General features: G+C 43.2%; 1 protein-coding gene across 2 annotated transcripts in view; it reads left to right on the top strand.

Annotated features, from left to right (window-relative positions):
* The window catches only part of acsl1a (acyl-CoA synthetase long chain family member 1a), a 62,560-nt gene that overhangs the window by 32,601 nt on the left and 13,389 nt on the right, over window positions 1-16,570 (top strand). The window contains exons 3-13 of one of the 2 annotated variants that reach the window (XM_036933377.1): window positions 9,206-9,320; window positions 10,284-10,348; window positions 10,659-10,760; window positions 11,464-11,563; window positions 12,164-12,339; window positions 12,586-12,618; window positions 12,817-12,868; window positions 14,227-14,300; window positions 14,929-15,006; window positions 15,523-15,657; window positions 16,222-16,356. In XM_036933377.1, the coding sequence (XP_036789272.1) occupies window positions 9,206-9,320; window positions 10,284-10,348; window positions 10,659-10,760; window positions 11,464-11,563; window positions 12,164-12,339; window positions 12,586-12,618; window positions 12,817-12,868; window positions 14,227-14,300; window positions 14,929-15,006; window positions 15,523-15,657; window positions 16,222-16,356 (1,065 nt within the window). Of the gene's footprint in view, window positions 1-9,205; window positions 9,321-10,283; window positions 10,349-10,658; window positions 10,761-11,463; window positions 11,564-12,163; window positions 12,340-12,585; window positions 12,619-12,816; window positions 12,869-14,226; window positions 14,301-14,808; window positions 14,887-14,928; window positions 15,007-15,522; window positions 15,658-16,221; window positions 16,357-16,570 lie in introns of both variants that reach the window. The other variant, XM_021619047.2, reaches the window with a different exon arrangement.

Below are 16,570 nucleotides of genomic sequence, written 5' to 3'. Positions count from 1 at the left end.
ACCCTCTGGAGAGCCTTACGGTTGAGGGCGGTGCAGTTGCCATACCAGGCGGTGATACAGCCCGCCAGGATGCTCTCGATTGTGCATCTGTAGAAGTTTGTGAGTGCTTTTGGTGACAAGCCGAATTTCTTCAGCCTCCTGAGGTTGAAGAGGCGCTGCTGCGCCTTCTTCACGATGCTGTCTGTGTGAGTGGACCAATTCAGTTTGTCTGTGATGTGTATGCCGAGGAACTTAACTTGCTACCCTCTCCACTACTGTTCCATCGATGTGGATAGGGGGGTGTTCCCTCTGCTGTTTCCTGAAGTCCACAATCATCTCCTTAGTTTTGTTGACGTTGAGTGTGAGGTTATTTTCCTGACACCACACTCCGAGGGCCCTCACCTCCTCCCTGTAGGCTGTCTCGTCGTTGTTGGTAATCAAGCCTACCACTGTGTCGTCCGCAAACTTGATGATTGAGTTGGAGGCGTGCGTGGCCACACAGTCGTTGGTGAACAGGGAGTACAGGAGAGGGCTCAGAACGCACCCTTGTGGGGCCCCAGTGTTGAGGATCAGCGGGGAGGAGATGTTGTTGCCTACCCTCACCACCTGGGGGCGGCCCGTCAGGAAGTCCAGTACCCAGTTGCACAGGGCGGGGTCGAGACCCAGGGTCTCGAGCTTGATGACGAGCTTGGAGGGTACTATGGTGTTGAATGCCGAGCTGTAGTCGATGAACAGCATTCTCACATAGGTATTCCTCTTGTCCAGATGGGTTAGGGCAGTGTGCAGTGTGGTTGAGATTGCGTCGTCTGTGGACCTATTTGGGCGGTAAGCAAATTGGAGTGGGTCTAGGGTGTCAGGTAGGGTGGAGGTGATATGGTCCTTGACTAGTCTCTCAAAGCACTTCATGATGACGGATGTGAGTGCTACGGGGCGGTAGTCGTTTAGCTCAGTTACCTTAGCTTTCTTGGGAACAGGAACAATGGTGGCCCTCTTGAAGCATGTGGGAACAGCAGACTGGTATAGGGATTGATTGAATATGTCCGTAAACACACCGGCCAGCTGGTCTGCGCATGCTCTGAGGGCGCGGCTGGGGATGCTGTCTGGGCCTGCAGCCTTGCGATGGTTAACATGTTTAAATGTCTTACTCACCTCAGCTGCAGTGAAGGAGAGACCGCATGTTTTCGTTGCAGGCCGTGTCAGTGGCGCTGTATTGTCCTCAAAGCGGGCAAAAAAGTTATTTAGTCTGCCTGGGAGCAAGACATCCTGGTCCGTGACTGGGCTGGATTTCTTCCTGTAGTCCATGATTGACTGTAGACCCTGCCACATGCCTCTTGTGTCTGAGCCGTTGAATTGAGATTCTACTTTGTCTCTGTACTGGCGCTTAGCTAGTTTGATAGCCTTGCGGAGGGAATGGCTGCACTCTTTGTATTCGGTCATGTTACCAGACACCTTGCCCTGATTAAAAGCAGTGGGTCGCGCTGTCAGTTTCACACGAATGCTGCCATCAATCCACGGTTTCTGGTTAGGGAATGTTTTAATCGTTGCTATGGGAACGACATCTTCAACGCACGTTCTAATGAACTCGCACACCGAATCAGCGTATTCGTCAATGTTGTTATCTGACGCAATACGAAACATCTCCCAGTCCACGTGATGGAAGCAGTCTTGGAGTGTGGAGTCAGCTTGGTCGGACCAGCGTTGGACAGACCTCAGCGTGGGAGCCTCTTGTTTTAGTTTCTGTCTGTAGGCAGGGATCAACAAAATGGAGTCGTGGTCAGCTTTTCTGAAAGGGGGGCGGGGCAGGGCCTTATATGCGTCGCGGAAGTTAGAGTAACAATGATCCAAGGTCTTTCCACCCCTGGTTGCGCAATCGAAATGCTGATAAAATTTAGGGAGTCTTGTTTTCAGATTAGCCTTGTTAAAATCCCCAGCTACAATGAATGCAGCCTCCGGATAAATCGTTTCCAGTTTGCAGTGAGTTAAATAAAGTTCGTTCAGAGCCATCGATGTGTCTGCTTGGGGGGGGGGGTATATACGGCTGTGATTATAATCGAAGAGAATTCTCTTGGTAGATAATGCGGTCTACATTTGATTGTGAGGAATTCTAAATCAGGTGAACAGAAGGATTTGAGTTCCTGTATGTTTCTTTCATCACACCATGTCACGTTGGCCATGAGGCATACGCCCCCGCCCCTCTTCTTACCAGAAAGATGTTTGTTTCTGTCAGCGTGATGCGTGGAGAAACCCGTTGGCTGCACCGCTTCGGATAGAGTCTCTCCAGTGAGCCATGTTTCAGTGACGCAAAGGACGTTACAGTCTCTGATGTCCCTCTGGAATGCTACCCTTGCTCGGATTTCATCAACCTTGTTGTCAAGAGACTGGACATTGGCAAGAAGAATGCTAGGGAGTGGTGCACGGTGTGCCCGTCTCCGGAGTCTGACCAGAAGACCGCCTCGTTTCCCTCTCTTTCGGAGTTGTTTTTTTGGGTCGCTGCATAGGATCCACTCCGTTGTCCTGTTTGTAAGGCAGAACACAGGATCCGTGTCGCGAAAAACATATTCTTGGTCGTACTGATGGTGAGTTGACGCTGGTCTTATATTCAGTAGTTCTTCTCGACTGTATGTAATGAAACCTAAGATGACCTGGGGTACTAATGTAAGAAATAACACGTAAAAAAACAAACTGCATAGTTTTCTAGGAACGCGAAGCGAGGCGGCCATCTCTGTCGGCGCTCTGTGGTTGACGGCTGCAGAAACGGATTGGCCATAGGGCAGTTAAGACAAATGCCAGATGGACTGGTCCATCTTAAACCCGTGGACATTTGTAAATATATGTTTTGCATAGAATTTTATGCTAATTTGGTTAATAATGGGGGCCCAAAGAAGAAAAAGAGAAAAATGGGCCAAAGTATCTGGTCAAATTTGGGCTTCTTGGAGGGAAATGATTGAGGAGTAGGTATTGATAGAGAGGAGAGGGAAGGAGTTTGATGTACACACTGTACAGTTGCCCCACCCTTAATACTCAAAACAAATAATTGTGTTCCTTAACCTTTTTATTTAACTAAATTAAACATTGAAAGAATTAAAAAATAAATGAGTATACTGATTTTTGAAATGCGCTATGTAACCAAAAGTATGTGGACACCTTGTTGAACATCTCATTGCAAAATCATGGTTATTAATATGGAGTTGGTTCCCCCTTAGTCTCCATTCTTCTGGGAAGGCTTTCTACTAGATCTTGGAACATTGCTGTGGCATTCCAATTCATCTCAAAGGTGTTTGATGGGGTTGAGGTCAGGGCTCTGTGCAGGCCAGTTAAGGTCTTCCACACCGATCTCGACAAACCATTTCTGTATGGACCTCGCTTTGTGCGCTGGGGCATTGTCATGCTAAAACAGGAAAGGGTCTTTCCCAAACTGTTGCCACAAAGTTGGAAGCACAGAATTCTCTAGAATGTCATTGTATGCTGTAGCATTAATATTTCCCTTCACTGGAACTAAGGGGCCAGGCCCATATCATGAAAAATGGCCCCAGACCATTATTCCTCCTCCACCAAACTTTACAGTTGGCACTATGCATTCGGGCAAGTAGCGTTCTCCTGGCATACGCAGAACCCAGATTTGTCCGTCCGACTGCCAGATGATGAAGCGTGATTCATCACCCCAGAGAACGCGTTTCCACTGCTCCAGAGTCAAATGGCGGTGAGCTTCACATCACTCCAGCCAATGCTTGGCATTGCGCATGGTGATCTTAGGCTTGTGTGCGACTGCTCGGCCATGGAAACCCATTTCATGAAGCTACCAACAAACAGGTCTTGTGCTGGTGTTGCTTCCAGAAGCAGTTTGGACCTTGGTAGTTAGTGTTGCAACCGAGGACAGACAATTTTTTTTTTCCGCTTCAGCATTCGCCGGTCCCGTTCTGCGAGCTTGTGTGTCCTTCCACTTCGCGGCTGAGCCGCTGTTGCTCCTAGACATTTCCACTTGACAATAAGAGCACTTACTGTTGGCTGGGCCATCTTTAGTAGGACATTAATGTAAATGACTTGTTGGGAAGGTGGCACCCCAGGACAGTGCCACGTTGAAAGTCACTGAACTCTTCAGTAAGGCCATTGTACTGCCAATGGATATTGATACTGCTATGGATATTGCATGGCTGTGTGTTTGATTTTGATACACTTCTCAGCAATGGGTGTTGCTGAAATGGCCAAATCCACTCATTTGAAGGGGTATCCACATACATGTTTGTGCGAATAGTGCCTTCCGAAAATATTCAGACCCCTTGACTTTTTTCACATCTTGTTTTCGTTACAGCCTTATTTCAATATGGATTATTAAAAAAAACTCAGCAATCTACACACAATACCTCATAATGACAAATTGAGAATAGGTTTTTATAAATTGTTGCTAATTAATGACAAATTGCCATATTTACTTAAGTAGTCAGACCCTTTTCTATGGGACTTGAAATTTGATCTCCGGTGGATCCTGTTTCCATTGATCATGCTTGATGTTTCTACAACTTGATTGGAGTCCACCTGTGGTAAATTCAATTGATTGGATATGATTTGGAAAGGCACACACCTGTCTACATAAGGTCACACAGTTGACAGTGCATGTCAGCGCAAAAACCAAGCCATGATGTCGAAGGAATTGTCCATAGAGCTACGAGACAGGGTTGTGTCAAGACACAGATCTGGGGATGGGTACCAAAAAAATGTCTGCAGCATTGAAGGTCCCAAGAACACAGTGGCCTCATCATACTTAAATGGAAGTAGTTTGGAACCACCAAGACTCTTCCTAAAGCTGGCCGCCCAGCCAAACTGAGCAATCGGGGATAAGGGCCTTGGTCAGGGAGGTCACTCGGACAGAGCACTAGAGTTCGTCTGCAGCGCTCCACCAATCAGGCCTTTATGGTAGAGTGGCCAGATGGAAGCCACTCCTCAATAAAACGCACATGACAGCCCACTTGGAGTTTGCCAAAAGGCACCTAAAGACTTTCAGACCATGAGAAACCAAATGTTCTGTTCTGATGAAACCAAGATTCAACTCTTTCGCCTGAATGCCAAGCAGGAAGGAAACCTGGCACCATTCCTACGGTGCAGCATGCTGTGGGGATGTTTTTCAGGGACTGGGAGACTAGTCAGGATCAAGGGACAGCTGAACAGAGCAAAGTACAGAGATCCTTGATGAAAACCTGCTCAGGACCTCAGACTGGGGCGAAGGTTCACCTTCCAACAGGACATCGACCCTAAGCACACAGCCAAGACAACGCAGGAGTGGCTTTGGGACTATTCTCAATGCCCTTGATTGGCCCAGCCAGAGCCTGGTCTTGAACCTCTCTGTGAGACCTGAAAATAGCTGTGCAGTGACGCTCCCCATCCAACCTGACAGAGCTTGAGGGGCTCTGCAGAAAAGCATGGAAGAAACTTCCCAAATACAGGTTTACCAAGCTTGTAGCGTCATATCCAAGAAGACTCGAGGCTGTAGTTGCTGCCGAAGGTGCTTCAACAAAGTACTGCGTAAAGGGTCTGAATAGTAATATTTCAATTTTTTTAAATTTGTTATAAATTTACACTTTTTGGCTTTGTCATTATGGGTGTGTAGATTTATGGGGGAATTCATTTTTATTTTATTTTTTAGAATAAGGCGTAAATGTGAAAAAGTCAAGGGGTCTGAATACTTTCCGAATGCCCTGTATAATGTATGTTCAAAGATTCATCCACCCAGGACTTATCCATCAACATTGCGGAAAATGCATTATAAGTCACAGGCTTCATTAGGAAATGTGTTGCTTATACCCACAATAACAATCCGGACATCCTACCCCAACCAAAATCCCTGAATAAATTAAGATCTCTGTACAATGCTGAGAGCTTGTTCTGCAGGGGTCAATGTCAGCAGAATGAACCCCAATGACTCGGTGGCACGTGACTCGTACAAGGCAAGCAGTTAAGAGCTCTGTAAATCTATTAGGGACCCAAAAAGACAACACATATGTTCGACAGCTAACTCTTGTCGCATGTGGTAAGGACTATAGACTACAAAAGCAAATCCATCTGTGTGGTTCCCATAGAAGCCTCAGCCTCTAAGGAGGCAACCATTGCCCAAAGAAAAACTAGGTGACGTGCCCAAGACTCTAGCCCCATTGCACTCACCTCCATCGTCATTAAGTGCTTCGAGTGGCTGGTTATGGCCCACATCAAGGCCAGTATTCCAGGCACACTCCAATTTGCCTACCGCTCCAACAGATCCACAGAAGATGGCTTTTTCATCGCTATTTACATGACAATAACACATCTGGACAAGATTAACTCCTGTGTGAGAATGCTGTTCATTGACTACAGTTCAGCATTCAACACTATTGTTCCCACCAAGCTCAGAATCCTGGGTCTGGACACCACCCTCTACAACTGGATCCTGGACTTCCTGACTGGCAGGTAAACCACAAGCTGTGAGGATCAGCAACAATATCCCCTACACACGGACTCTAGAAGCAGCGGCCCACCAGGGGTGTGTTCTCAGTTCTCAGTGTTCACCCACAACTGCGTGGGTTTGCACGACACCAATTCCATCAAGTTTGCTGACGACACCATGGTTGTAGGCCTGAACCAACAACTAATCTGCCTATAGGGAGGAGGTGAGCTGGCATTGTGGTGTCATTACACCAAACTCTCCCTCGACGTCAGCAAAACAAAGGAGTTGATTCTTGACTTCAGGAAGCAGAAGAGGAAACATGCCCCAATCCACATCAACGGGACTGCAGTAGAGTCATATGTTTAAGTTCCTCAGTGTCCACATCACCGAGAACTTGCCATGGACCAATAACACCATCACTCTATGCGAGAGGGCGCAACAGCGTCGCTCCTTCCTAAGGCAGCTGAAGAAATTTGGCATGCTGCCCTGGGTCCTGATTTTGAAGTGAATTTATTAAGTAAGGGATCATAGTGTTCACCTGGTCAGTCTGTCATGGAAAGAGCAGGTGTTAATGTTTTTGTATGCTCCTTTCATGCAGTTTATATTCATGCTACACTCACAGATCACAAATACTGCTACCAGGCTCTATTTATACTGCTCAATTTATATACTTGCACATCCTTCTCCAATACACATGTAAATATTGGACTATATTGTGCCTTCTCGTATTATACTTTCAGTTCTTATCTTTTGTTATTGCTTACTTGTTGGAGGAACATGCAAGTAAGCATTTCGTAGATGTATAACACAGGTTTCCCATACATATGACTAATAATGTGAACCCATGCTATTTGGAGCATGCTAACATGGGTCCTAACATACATATTGTTTTGCACTAAACCATGCTAATGCTACAGCAAGTAAATAACCTGAAATCTGTGCTGAATCTTTTGCTCCATAGAATACTTTTTACTTATCCATAAGAAAGGTTGTGTGTGTGTGACCGAACTGCCATTATAAATATGAGACACAACCACGATGATCAAGTTTCTGTGTGTCTCTGTCTGTCAAGTCAGCCTGAATGGTCTCATTGTGACCGAAATAGGATCTGGGGAGTGCCTTTGGATGTTTGGCTTATTTCTTAAAGCTACATAAAAGCAATTCCTGAGTGCAGCAGCTAGGCCATTTGCAACATGTTAACACAAGGGTTACACAGAGAGCTTGACACCATTTACTCTATTTTAGTTAAGACATGAGACATTTGTTCATGGTTGGTTTGAATGCAGGAGGTTAAGTGTGGAATTATGAAATGTGTATTCAAAATCTTGGTAAAAATATTTCTTACCTTTTTTTCCAGACCTAACATTTTTATTTTTATAACCATGGTTTTTGACACACACACTCACTCACTCACTCACTCACTCACTCACTCACTCACTCACTCACTCACTCACTCACTCACTCACTCACTCACTCACTCACTCACTCACTCACTCACTCACTCACTCACTCACTCACTCACTCAGCAAGGATTTTCTTCCTGCCTAGCAGTAACACTTTCATTTCAATCGATCCAGCCCTTGATTCATTGAATTAGGTGTGTTCATACAGTGTTGAACAAAAGCCAGCACATCCTGTGGGCCCCAGGATTAAGATTGAATAAAACTGCTCTAATTGATGAATGGGCAATGAATCTTCCCTGTGCAAGGACTGGTGTGGATGCATGCCTTTGTTCCAGCCAAGCAGTTACTATTCTACTAATCACCTAACCATATTCTTCAATTAAGAATTTGGTTATTTGAATTAGGTGTGTTGCTGCTTGGCTAGAACAGAATTCTGTACACACACCAGCACTCATAGGGTAAGACTACCCTGTCCACCCCATATTGCCTGCTAATCTGGATATCTTTTAGCTAAATATGCAGGTTTAAAAATATATACTTCTGTGTATTGATTTTAAGAAATGCATTGATGTTCATGGTTAGGTACAGTCGTGCAACGATTGTGATTTTTTTGCAAATGTGCTTTTGTTAAATCATCCCCTGTTTGGCAAAGTTGGCTGTCTTTGTTAGGAAGAAAGTCTTCACACAGTTCGCAACGAGCCAGGCGGCCCAAACTGCTGCAAATACCCTGACTCTGTTGCAAGAGAAGTGACACAATTTTCCTAGTTAAAAGATATTCATGTTAGCAGGCAATAGTAACTAAATATGCAGGTTTAAAAATATATACTTGTGTATTGATTTTAAGAAAGGCATTGATGTTTATGGTTAGGTACACGTTGGAGCAACCCAACGACAGTCCTTTTTCACGAATGCGCACCTCATCGATTATATGCAACGCATGTCACGCTAGATAAAGTAGTAATATCATCAACCATGTGTAGTTAACTAGTGATTATGATTGTTTTAAAAAAAAATAAGTTTAATGCTAGCTAGCAACTTACCTTGGCTTCTTACTGCATTCACATAACAGGCATGCTCCTCGTGGAGTGCAATGAGGCAGGTGGTTAGAGCGTTGGACTAGTTAACCGTAAGGTTGCAAGATTGAATCCCTGAGCTGACAAGGTAAAAATCTGTTGTTCTGCCCCTGAACAAGGTAGTTTTAACCCACCGTTCCTAGGCCGTCATTGTAAATAAGACTGTGTTTTTAACTGACTTGCCTAGTTAAATAAAAAAAAATTAAAAAGCCAAATCGGTGTCCAAAAATACAGATTTCCGATTGTTATGAAAATTTGGAATTGGCCCTAATTAATCGGTCAACCTCTATTTCAAAATGTTCTTAAGACCCAACTTAACTATGTCTCTCTCCTCACAGGGTGACGGTTACGTCAGGCGGTCTATTCTGAATAACGACGATGAGCACATGACACACTACTACAGTGACGCGCGGACCATGTACGAAGTATTCCTCCGAGGCCTGCGGGTGTCCAGTGAGTACTCTTCCACAAACAAATCAACAAACACGTTTTCTTTTTTCTTTTTTTTGGGGGGGGGGGGGGGGGGGGTGTATTTTTTTATCTTTTCTTTATTTAGTTGATGTGTAGACTCAAAGGACAACAGGCATGCAGCCACAGACAAGTCAGTCTTAATAGTAAGCAACCTTAATAGTAAATCAATATTTTTATAGTTCATTTGAGTATTATACAGTTGAGGGAGATGTATGTTATGCTGATGAATAGTCTGTATATATTGCAAAAACATGGCAAGGTAAACCACAACACAATGAGTTGATGGTAATGTGCCTAATTCAATTGAAATCACCACATGCCATATTATACAGTTATCATCGTCTGAAACTCTACCTCTAGGAATTTAGGGTTTCTTAACTTTTTTCATTAAAGTTGTTCTACTAAAACTGTCTGCATCATGCTATTATTTTCAGCAGCACACTATTGGGATGTGTGCATTATTCTCTGCAAGATTGGTGCAATCCTGCCGACCTATGGTTGTAACCAGACCTAGGTTCAAATACTATTTTTGAAATCTTTCAAATACTTTTAGCCTTAGCTTTTGTCGCCTGGAGCGCCAGATGGAAGGATTTGTACGTGTGCATTCTATTGGTTCCATTGTGCCAGGCAAGCTCAATCAAGCACTGACAAAAATGAGTTTGAATAGTATTTTAACCCTGGTCTGGTTCTAACTGACTTGTGGCTTATTATAAAATCAACTTGTATTGGTCGCGTACACAGACTTCCATGTTATCGCAGGTGCAGCAAAATGTTTATTTTCCCGAGGGCCAACACTGGAATAATAATGAACAATGTAAATGAAATTCTACAACTTTTGTCTTAAGTTGTGAGAAGAATATCGTATAAGGACCATGGTTTTCCATCAGTAAGCATTTAGAGAACCGCAGTGTTGTCGTCACAAGGGCACTGTCTTTTACTTTCCAGATGATGGGCCCTGTCTAGGATCACGAAAACCCAACCAGCCTTACGAGTGGCTGTCATACCGAGAGGTGAGCTATACTGCCATTTTTTTTTAGATGGAAAAGGTAGTTCCAGTTGGCTTCTCTTTGAGCATCGGACTTTAGACATTTTATAGCTAATTTGGTTAATTAGTTCATTCTTCAGTCAGTTTAACAATTAACTGAATAGGATATATACGCCATTAACAAATGAGAGATTTGCATAGTGCCCATCTTTTTTATATAGATGTTTTACTTTTTTATCTTTGTAATTCATAATGAATTCCCTCAAACCGGAATGGGTCATATGATTGTTCAAATGGGGAAAAGTAAGAGCATCTTTGCTATTTGTTTTGTGAAGGTTGCAGACAAAGCCGAGTGCATTGGCTCGGCTCTCCTCCACAGGGGGCACTCCCAGACTGGAGACAAGCATATCGGCATCTTTTCCCAGAACAGGCCAGAGGTAAGAGGAATGAGCAGCAACAATTATTTCTCTCCCTCTTTCTTGCACACTCTTGCTTTTACTTGTGCGCACATCCCCTTTTACATATAGGCCTGTTTTAAGGCCGGTCCTCACTAGACATCGCCAGCAACAACGTCGCCTATGGGCACAAACCCACCGTCGCTGGACCAGACCGGACTGGCAAAAAGTGCTCTTCACTGACGAGTCGCATTTATCGTCAAGGAATGAGCTTTACACAGAGACCTGTACTCTGGAGCGGGATCGAGGTGGAGGGTCCGTTATGGTCTGGGGAGGTGTGTCACAGTATCATCGGACTGAGCTTGTTGTCATTGCAGGCAATCAACGCTGTGCGTTACAGGGAAGGGAACTTGCAGGTGCCTTGGTGGAAGAGTGAGGTAACATCTCACAGCAAGAACTGGCAAATCTGGTGCAGTCCATGAGGAGGAGATGCACTGCAGTACTTAGTATCTGGTGTGGCCACCAGTCAGTCACATGTCTGTGGAAGTTGTGTAGTTCGTTTGTTGAATCTTATGTTCATACAAATACTTAGACAGGTTAAATTTGCTGAAAATAAATGCAGTTGACAGTGAGGATGTTTCTTTTTTGCTGATTTTAGTATATGCTTTTAGCAAGAACGATTTCGGACCTCTGCGTCAAACCTTGATAAAAAATGTACTGATGTTATCCATGTCCTCTCCTACAGTGGACCATTTCAGAGCTGGCCTGTTACACATACTCCCTGGTGTGTGTACCACTGTATGACACGCTAGGCCTTGAGGCCATTGAATACATCATCGACCAAGGTATGTCACAGGGCAACCACAAACACTATTTGGAACAAGGTCACAAAAGTGCGGGCTGATATCCAAAATTGACCCCTAGACTTTTCCTTAGAATTAGAATAACTAGAACAGGAAAAGCCCCTTAGTCTGTCAATTTTACTCATGGGTACCACACACACAATATTCTATATTACAGATCTACATGTGCGAAGGGGCTACAGTAGCTACATTCCACACTGGCAAACGTGTCTGTCTTGGCTTCCTCACCAGCTGTAGAATGAACTAGTATCAACCAGCAGACACGGCGGCCCTCAAATATTTGTTTATGATATAGAAGTTATTATTTCAAACATTACTTTAGATTGTCATATAAACTTATGAAGCATTATGATGCACTGAAATCTCACAATAACACTGAAAACGTAAGAGTTTATGCAGATTACATGTCATTAGATGACAAGTCATGGTTATGTCACTACTGTAGGCATTATACAAGAACGTTCAATTAATGTGTAACTAAATACATTTCTCAGGACAAAAGACGGGACTATACCTCGACCGTCACGGAACATAAAAAAATAAGTTGACAATAAATAACCCAGTGCCATCCCATGTTTTCAGCCGCCATCTCTACGGTGATCTGTGACTTGGCGGAGAAAGCGCGGCTCATCCTGGACTGCGTGAGCGGCAAGGAGCACACATTGAAGACCATCGTGCTCATGGAGGCCTTTGACGAGGAGCTGATGGCCCGCGGGCAGCAGAGCAGCATCGAGATCCTTAGCCTGAAGGATGTGGAGGTAAGCTCTAAAATGTAATGTACTTCTATGTTTACAGTATTCCCGTTTAGCCAAGGCTCTTATCCAGAGGCTCATTGAGAAAACCAGCTTGTTCGAGCAGTGTCCTCATTTTGATCTTTTCTCCAGTTTTGTTTGGTTATGCATATCCCAGATATGTTTTCTTATGTTAGAGCTGATGTTTCAATGCGGGAAAAAATGTAACTGAATTGTGTCACGTTTTCTTTACTGTTCCCTTGTCACCCTCAGGCTGTTGGCAAGGCCCACCACCACCAGCCATTGGTGAGTAGGACTGTTCAAATCCATATTGCGGTTCATTCAAACAGTGGTGATTTAATGAATCCCAAAGAAACAAATGATATAAGTAGTAGGTTATTACTGTCTTTACTATGTTATTTGTTTGTGAATATCTGTTATGTCTGTACTGTTAAAATAACGTGCTACTAGTTCGCTCTTAAATCTCTTTGTGGTCTGCTATAGCCCCCAACACCAGAGGACCTGGCACTCATCTGCTTCACTAGTGGAACCACAGGTGTGTGTGCATTAATTCTGCCTTCATGTCACTACTCGGTATTTCAGAATTTGCATATCCCACATTAAAACAATCAAATGAATTTTATAAAGCTTTTTTTTTTTTTTTTTTACATCGGTAGTTGTCACAAATTGCTTTACAGCTTCTACCCCCAAGGCATAAGACTGCTGAAGAAATTAATTAAATGGCCACCCGGACTATTTGCATTGCGCCCCCCCCCCCCCCCCCCCCCCCCCCCCCCCCTTGTTTTACACTGCTGCTACTCGCTGTTTATTATCAATGCATAGTCACTTTACCCCTACCTACATGTACAAATTACCCAATCCTACTTGAGTAAAAGTCTAGAAGTATTTGGTTTTCAATATACTTAAGTAGCAAAAATACATGTAATTGATCAAATATACTTAAGTGTTAATAATTTCAAATTCCTTATATTAAGCAAACCAGACAGAACCATGTTGTTATTTACATTTTTTAAATGTACAAATAGCCAGGGGCACGCTCCAACGCTTAGGCATAATTTACAAATAAATTATAAGATTGTGAATTGAACCATTTCCTCATTATTACTTTTTATTTGATTTTAGTAAATATTTTCTTAATTCTATTTCTTGAACTGCATTGTTGGTTAAGGACTTGTAAGTAAGCATTTCACGGTAAGGTCTACCTACACCTGTTGTATTCGGCGCATGTGACAAATAAAATATGAATTGATTTGAGATACCCATCCTAAAACCCCATAGAATAAGCAATGCAGAGGTAGAAGCACTGTGGCCAGGAAAAACTCATTGGAAAAGGAAGAAACCTAGAGGGGTGACCAGTCCTCTTCGCGCTGTACCGGGTAGAGTTTTAAGAGTACCATTTAAGTCCCAATTTTGTTTTGTCAAGATGTTAAAATGTTCATAAGGGACCAGCAGGGTCGGAGAATAACCATAATGGCTATAGAGGGTTCAAACACTTCAAGACTCTTAAGGTCAGGCTTTTCATAGTCAGGGATTCATAGTAGAGAGTGTAGACATTTTAAAAGTATGAACAGTCTTATTTCAAAAGCAACACAGTAGAAAAATAGGCCAGGACACTGACATGTGTAATGTAATACAAATAGTACGATAGTCAAGTGTGAAGAAACACTCACTGACATACTGTGCACATGCATGATCAGGAGGATGTGTGTTACACTTGGACCCTTGTGACATGAATGATCCAGTTGATAAACTGTACTAATCCATTTCCATGGATGGAGACTCTCCCACACATGAATTACTGACTCTTTTTATTAGTGATATTGTTTACTGAAAACGTGAAGCATCTAACCTTCAAGATTTAATAAATGGTCACTTGTTTTCTTTTATTCCCAGGAAACCCAAAGGGTGGAATGCTTACACATGGCAATGTTATTGCCAATTGTGCTGCTTTCATCAAGATAACAGAGGTAAACTAACCACCCTTTTGATTAATTTGTTCCTTGAATGGCTTATCAAAGGAAGTGTAAGCATTGTGAATATCAAAAGAAATATAGGTATCGTGAAACTAAGTGTTTTCTTATAACAGTAAGTATAATTTATTTAACCTGGTAACAATAGAAAACAAGTTCTTATTTGCAATAACAAACCTGGCTTAAAAACAGCTATTTTTATCTTAACATTTTCCTCTGCTTAGATGGGCAAGTAAAACAAAATGGGCCCTTATTATGCTTAGTGTCATGTTAATATGTACTGTTGTATTCCACAATGTGTGGAAAGCTGCTATTTACCAAGCCTTCTTTGCACTTCCTTACCCACCACCCTGCTAAATGCCCTTTTAAAATCCAGTCAGTTATTTTTTTTCTCACTCTTGTTCCTCAATCTTCATGTTGACTGACTTTCCTGTCTGTCCTCTCCTATCCGTTCCCTTTTTTTCCTTTTTTCCCTTCCATATCTTTTTCCGCTCTGTCTACTCAGAGCATACTCAAGCCCAGCACTAAGGATGTGCTCATCTCCTTCCTGCCATTGGCCCACATGTTTGAGAGGGTTTTTGAGGTAATGCAATGCCTGACGCGGGTGGGTGTGTGTCTTCCGCAGGTGCACTGCATGCTGAACCTCCACGACATTCACATGTCCTACCTACCTCTAGCACACATGTTTGAGAGGGTAGTGGAGGTACGTACTGAAACTGATAGAATGACGAGAAGCTGGAACCCCTTGTTTCATTTTACCCTTGTTAAAACTGAGACTGCAAGGATTGACCATCCATTATATCAGAATTTGAGTTTTAACCTTGTTTTGTGGCTATAGTGTTTTGTTTACATTTTCTTTGTTTATAAACATTGGAGTAAAATAAGCTTATTTTGGATTCTGATGGGATATGACAGTTGGACGAAGCTCATCGGGCATAAGTTACATTCTTCAAGAATCCGTGTGTGTGTGTAGATAAATATAATTATTTTAAAAGGCCAAAAATGGTTGTAGCAATTGCGGATTGCCCCCTTTTTTTAAATACACTTAATGTCAAATAATTGAGCTTAGCTTGATTTAGTTTGCCCACTACCACAAAAGTGCAAACTCAAAGCTAGATCACCTAAAATTTGTTGGAACATATTTTACACGTGTACTTGACAGTTAACGGACACTTCCTTTTTCATCTGCCTCCTTCTCACAACCTCCACCCTTCTCCAGGGAGTGATCCTGGTGCACGGTGCACGGATTGGCTACTTCCAGGGGGACATTCGGCTCCTGATGGACGACCTGAAGACCCTGCAGCCAACAGTCTTCCCTGTCGTCCCCCGCCTGCTCAACCGCATGTTTGACAAGGTCAGATATACTGTAGACCCTGAAAGATGTTTTCAACAATAATATGACCGTATCATTTAGTACCAGTAGCTGGATTTATTTTAATGGGACATGCATAAAAGATGAATACAAAAATGTCTTGGAAAGGTTGTACATGTGTATTGAAACCTTACTTAAAGCATGGGTAGGTGTGGGCAATGGTATGAAAACCAAGATGCTTCATAAACATTGCAAAGGTGGGTTGAACTGAATTTGACCACAAAGGTTTCAAATAGCTGAGTGGCCTAGATTGCTTTGGGGTTTGATATATTGTTGAATTCTCTCTTTTCTTTGGAGAAGGGGTGGTAGGTAGCCCAGAGGTCAGACAGGTGGACCAGTAGCTGGACAGGCACTGGTTCAAATCCTGGGCTGGGCTATAAAAGAGCAAACTGAACTGTCAACCAATGGGCTGCTGCTTTCCAGATTGTTGCTATCCATCCACCCCAGTTTTGCCCTTGATGAAGGCTCAAGGTTGGGAGCTGGGCATAAGACCAATATCCTTTGCAAGATAAATAAATAAGATTTATTTTCCTCTCTCCTTCAAAGATCTTCGGACAGGCCAACACGCCACTGAAAAGATGGCTGCTGGTTTTCGCCTCCAGGAGGAAGCATGCGGAGATGATGAATGGCATAGTCAGGAAGGACAGCTTGTGGGACAAGCTCATCTTCCAAAAAGTCCAGGTACACATGGATAGGAACATGATGGTCGTGCAAGAAAGGACAATGTTGACTTTAATGTTGCAACTTGTATGAGCCAAGTTTTGGTTTCGGGTTCTGGGTGAGGGTTAAGGTTAGGAACGGCAGGTAGCCTAGTGGTTAGTGTTGGGCCATGAGCCAAAAGGTTGCTGGATCGAATCCCCCGAGCAAGGTAAAGGTAAAAATATGTTAAATAAAA

Source organism: Oncorhynchus mykiss, chromosome 10 (assembly GCF_013265735.2).
Source record: "Oncorhynchus mykiss isolate Arlee chromosome 10, USDA_OmykA_1.1, whole genome shotgun sequence".
NCBI classification, from domain to species: domain Eukaryota; kingdom Metazoa; phylum Chordata; class Actinopteri; order Salmoniformes; family Salmonidae; genus Oncorhynchus; species Oncorhynchus mykiss.
The sequence above is the reverse complement of the archived record's forward strand: the minus strand, read 5'-3'. Positions and strand labels throughout refer to the sequence as shown.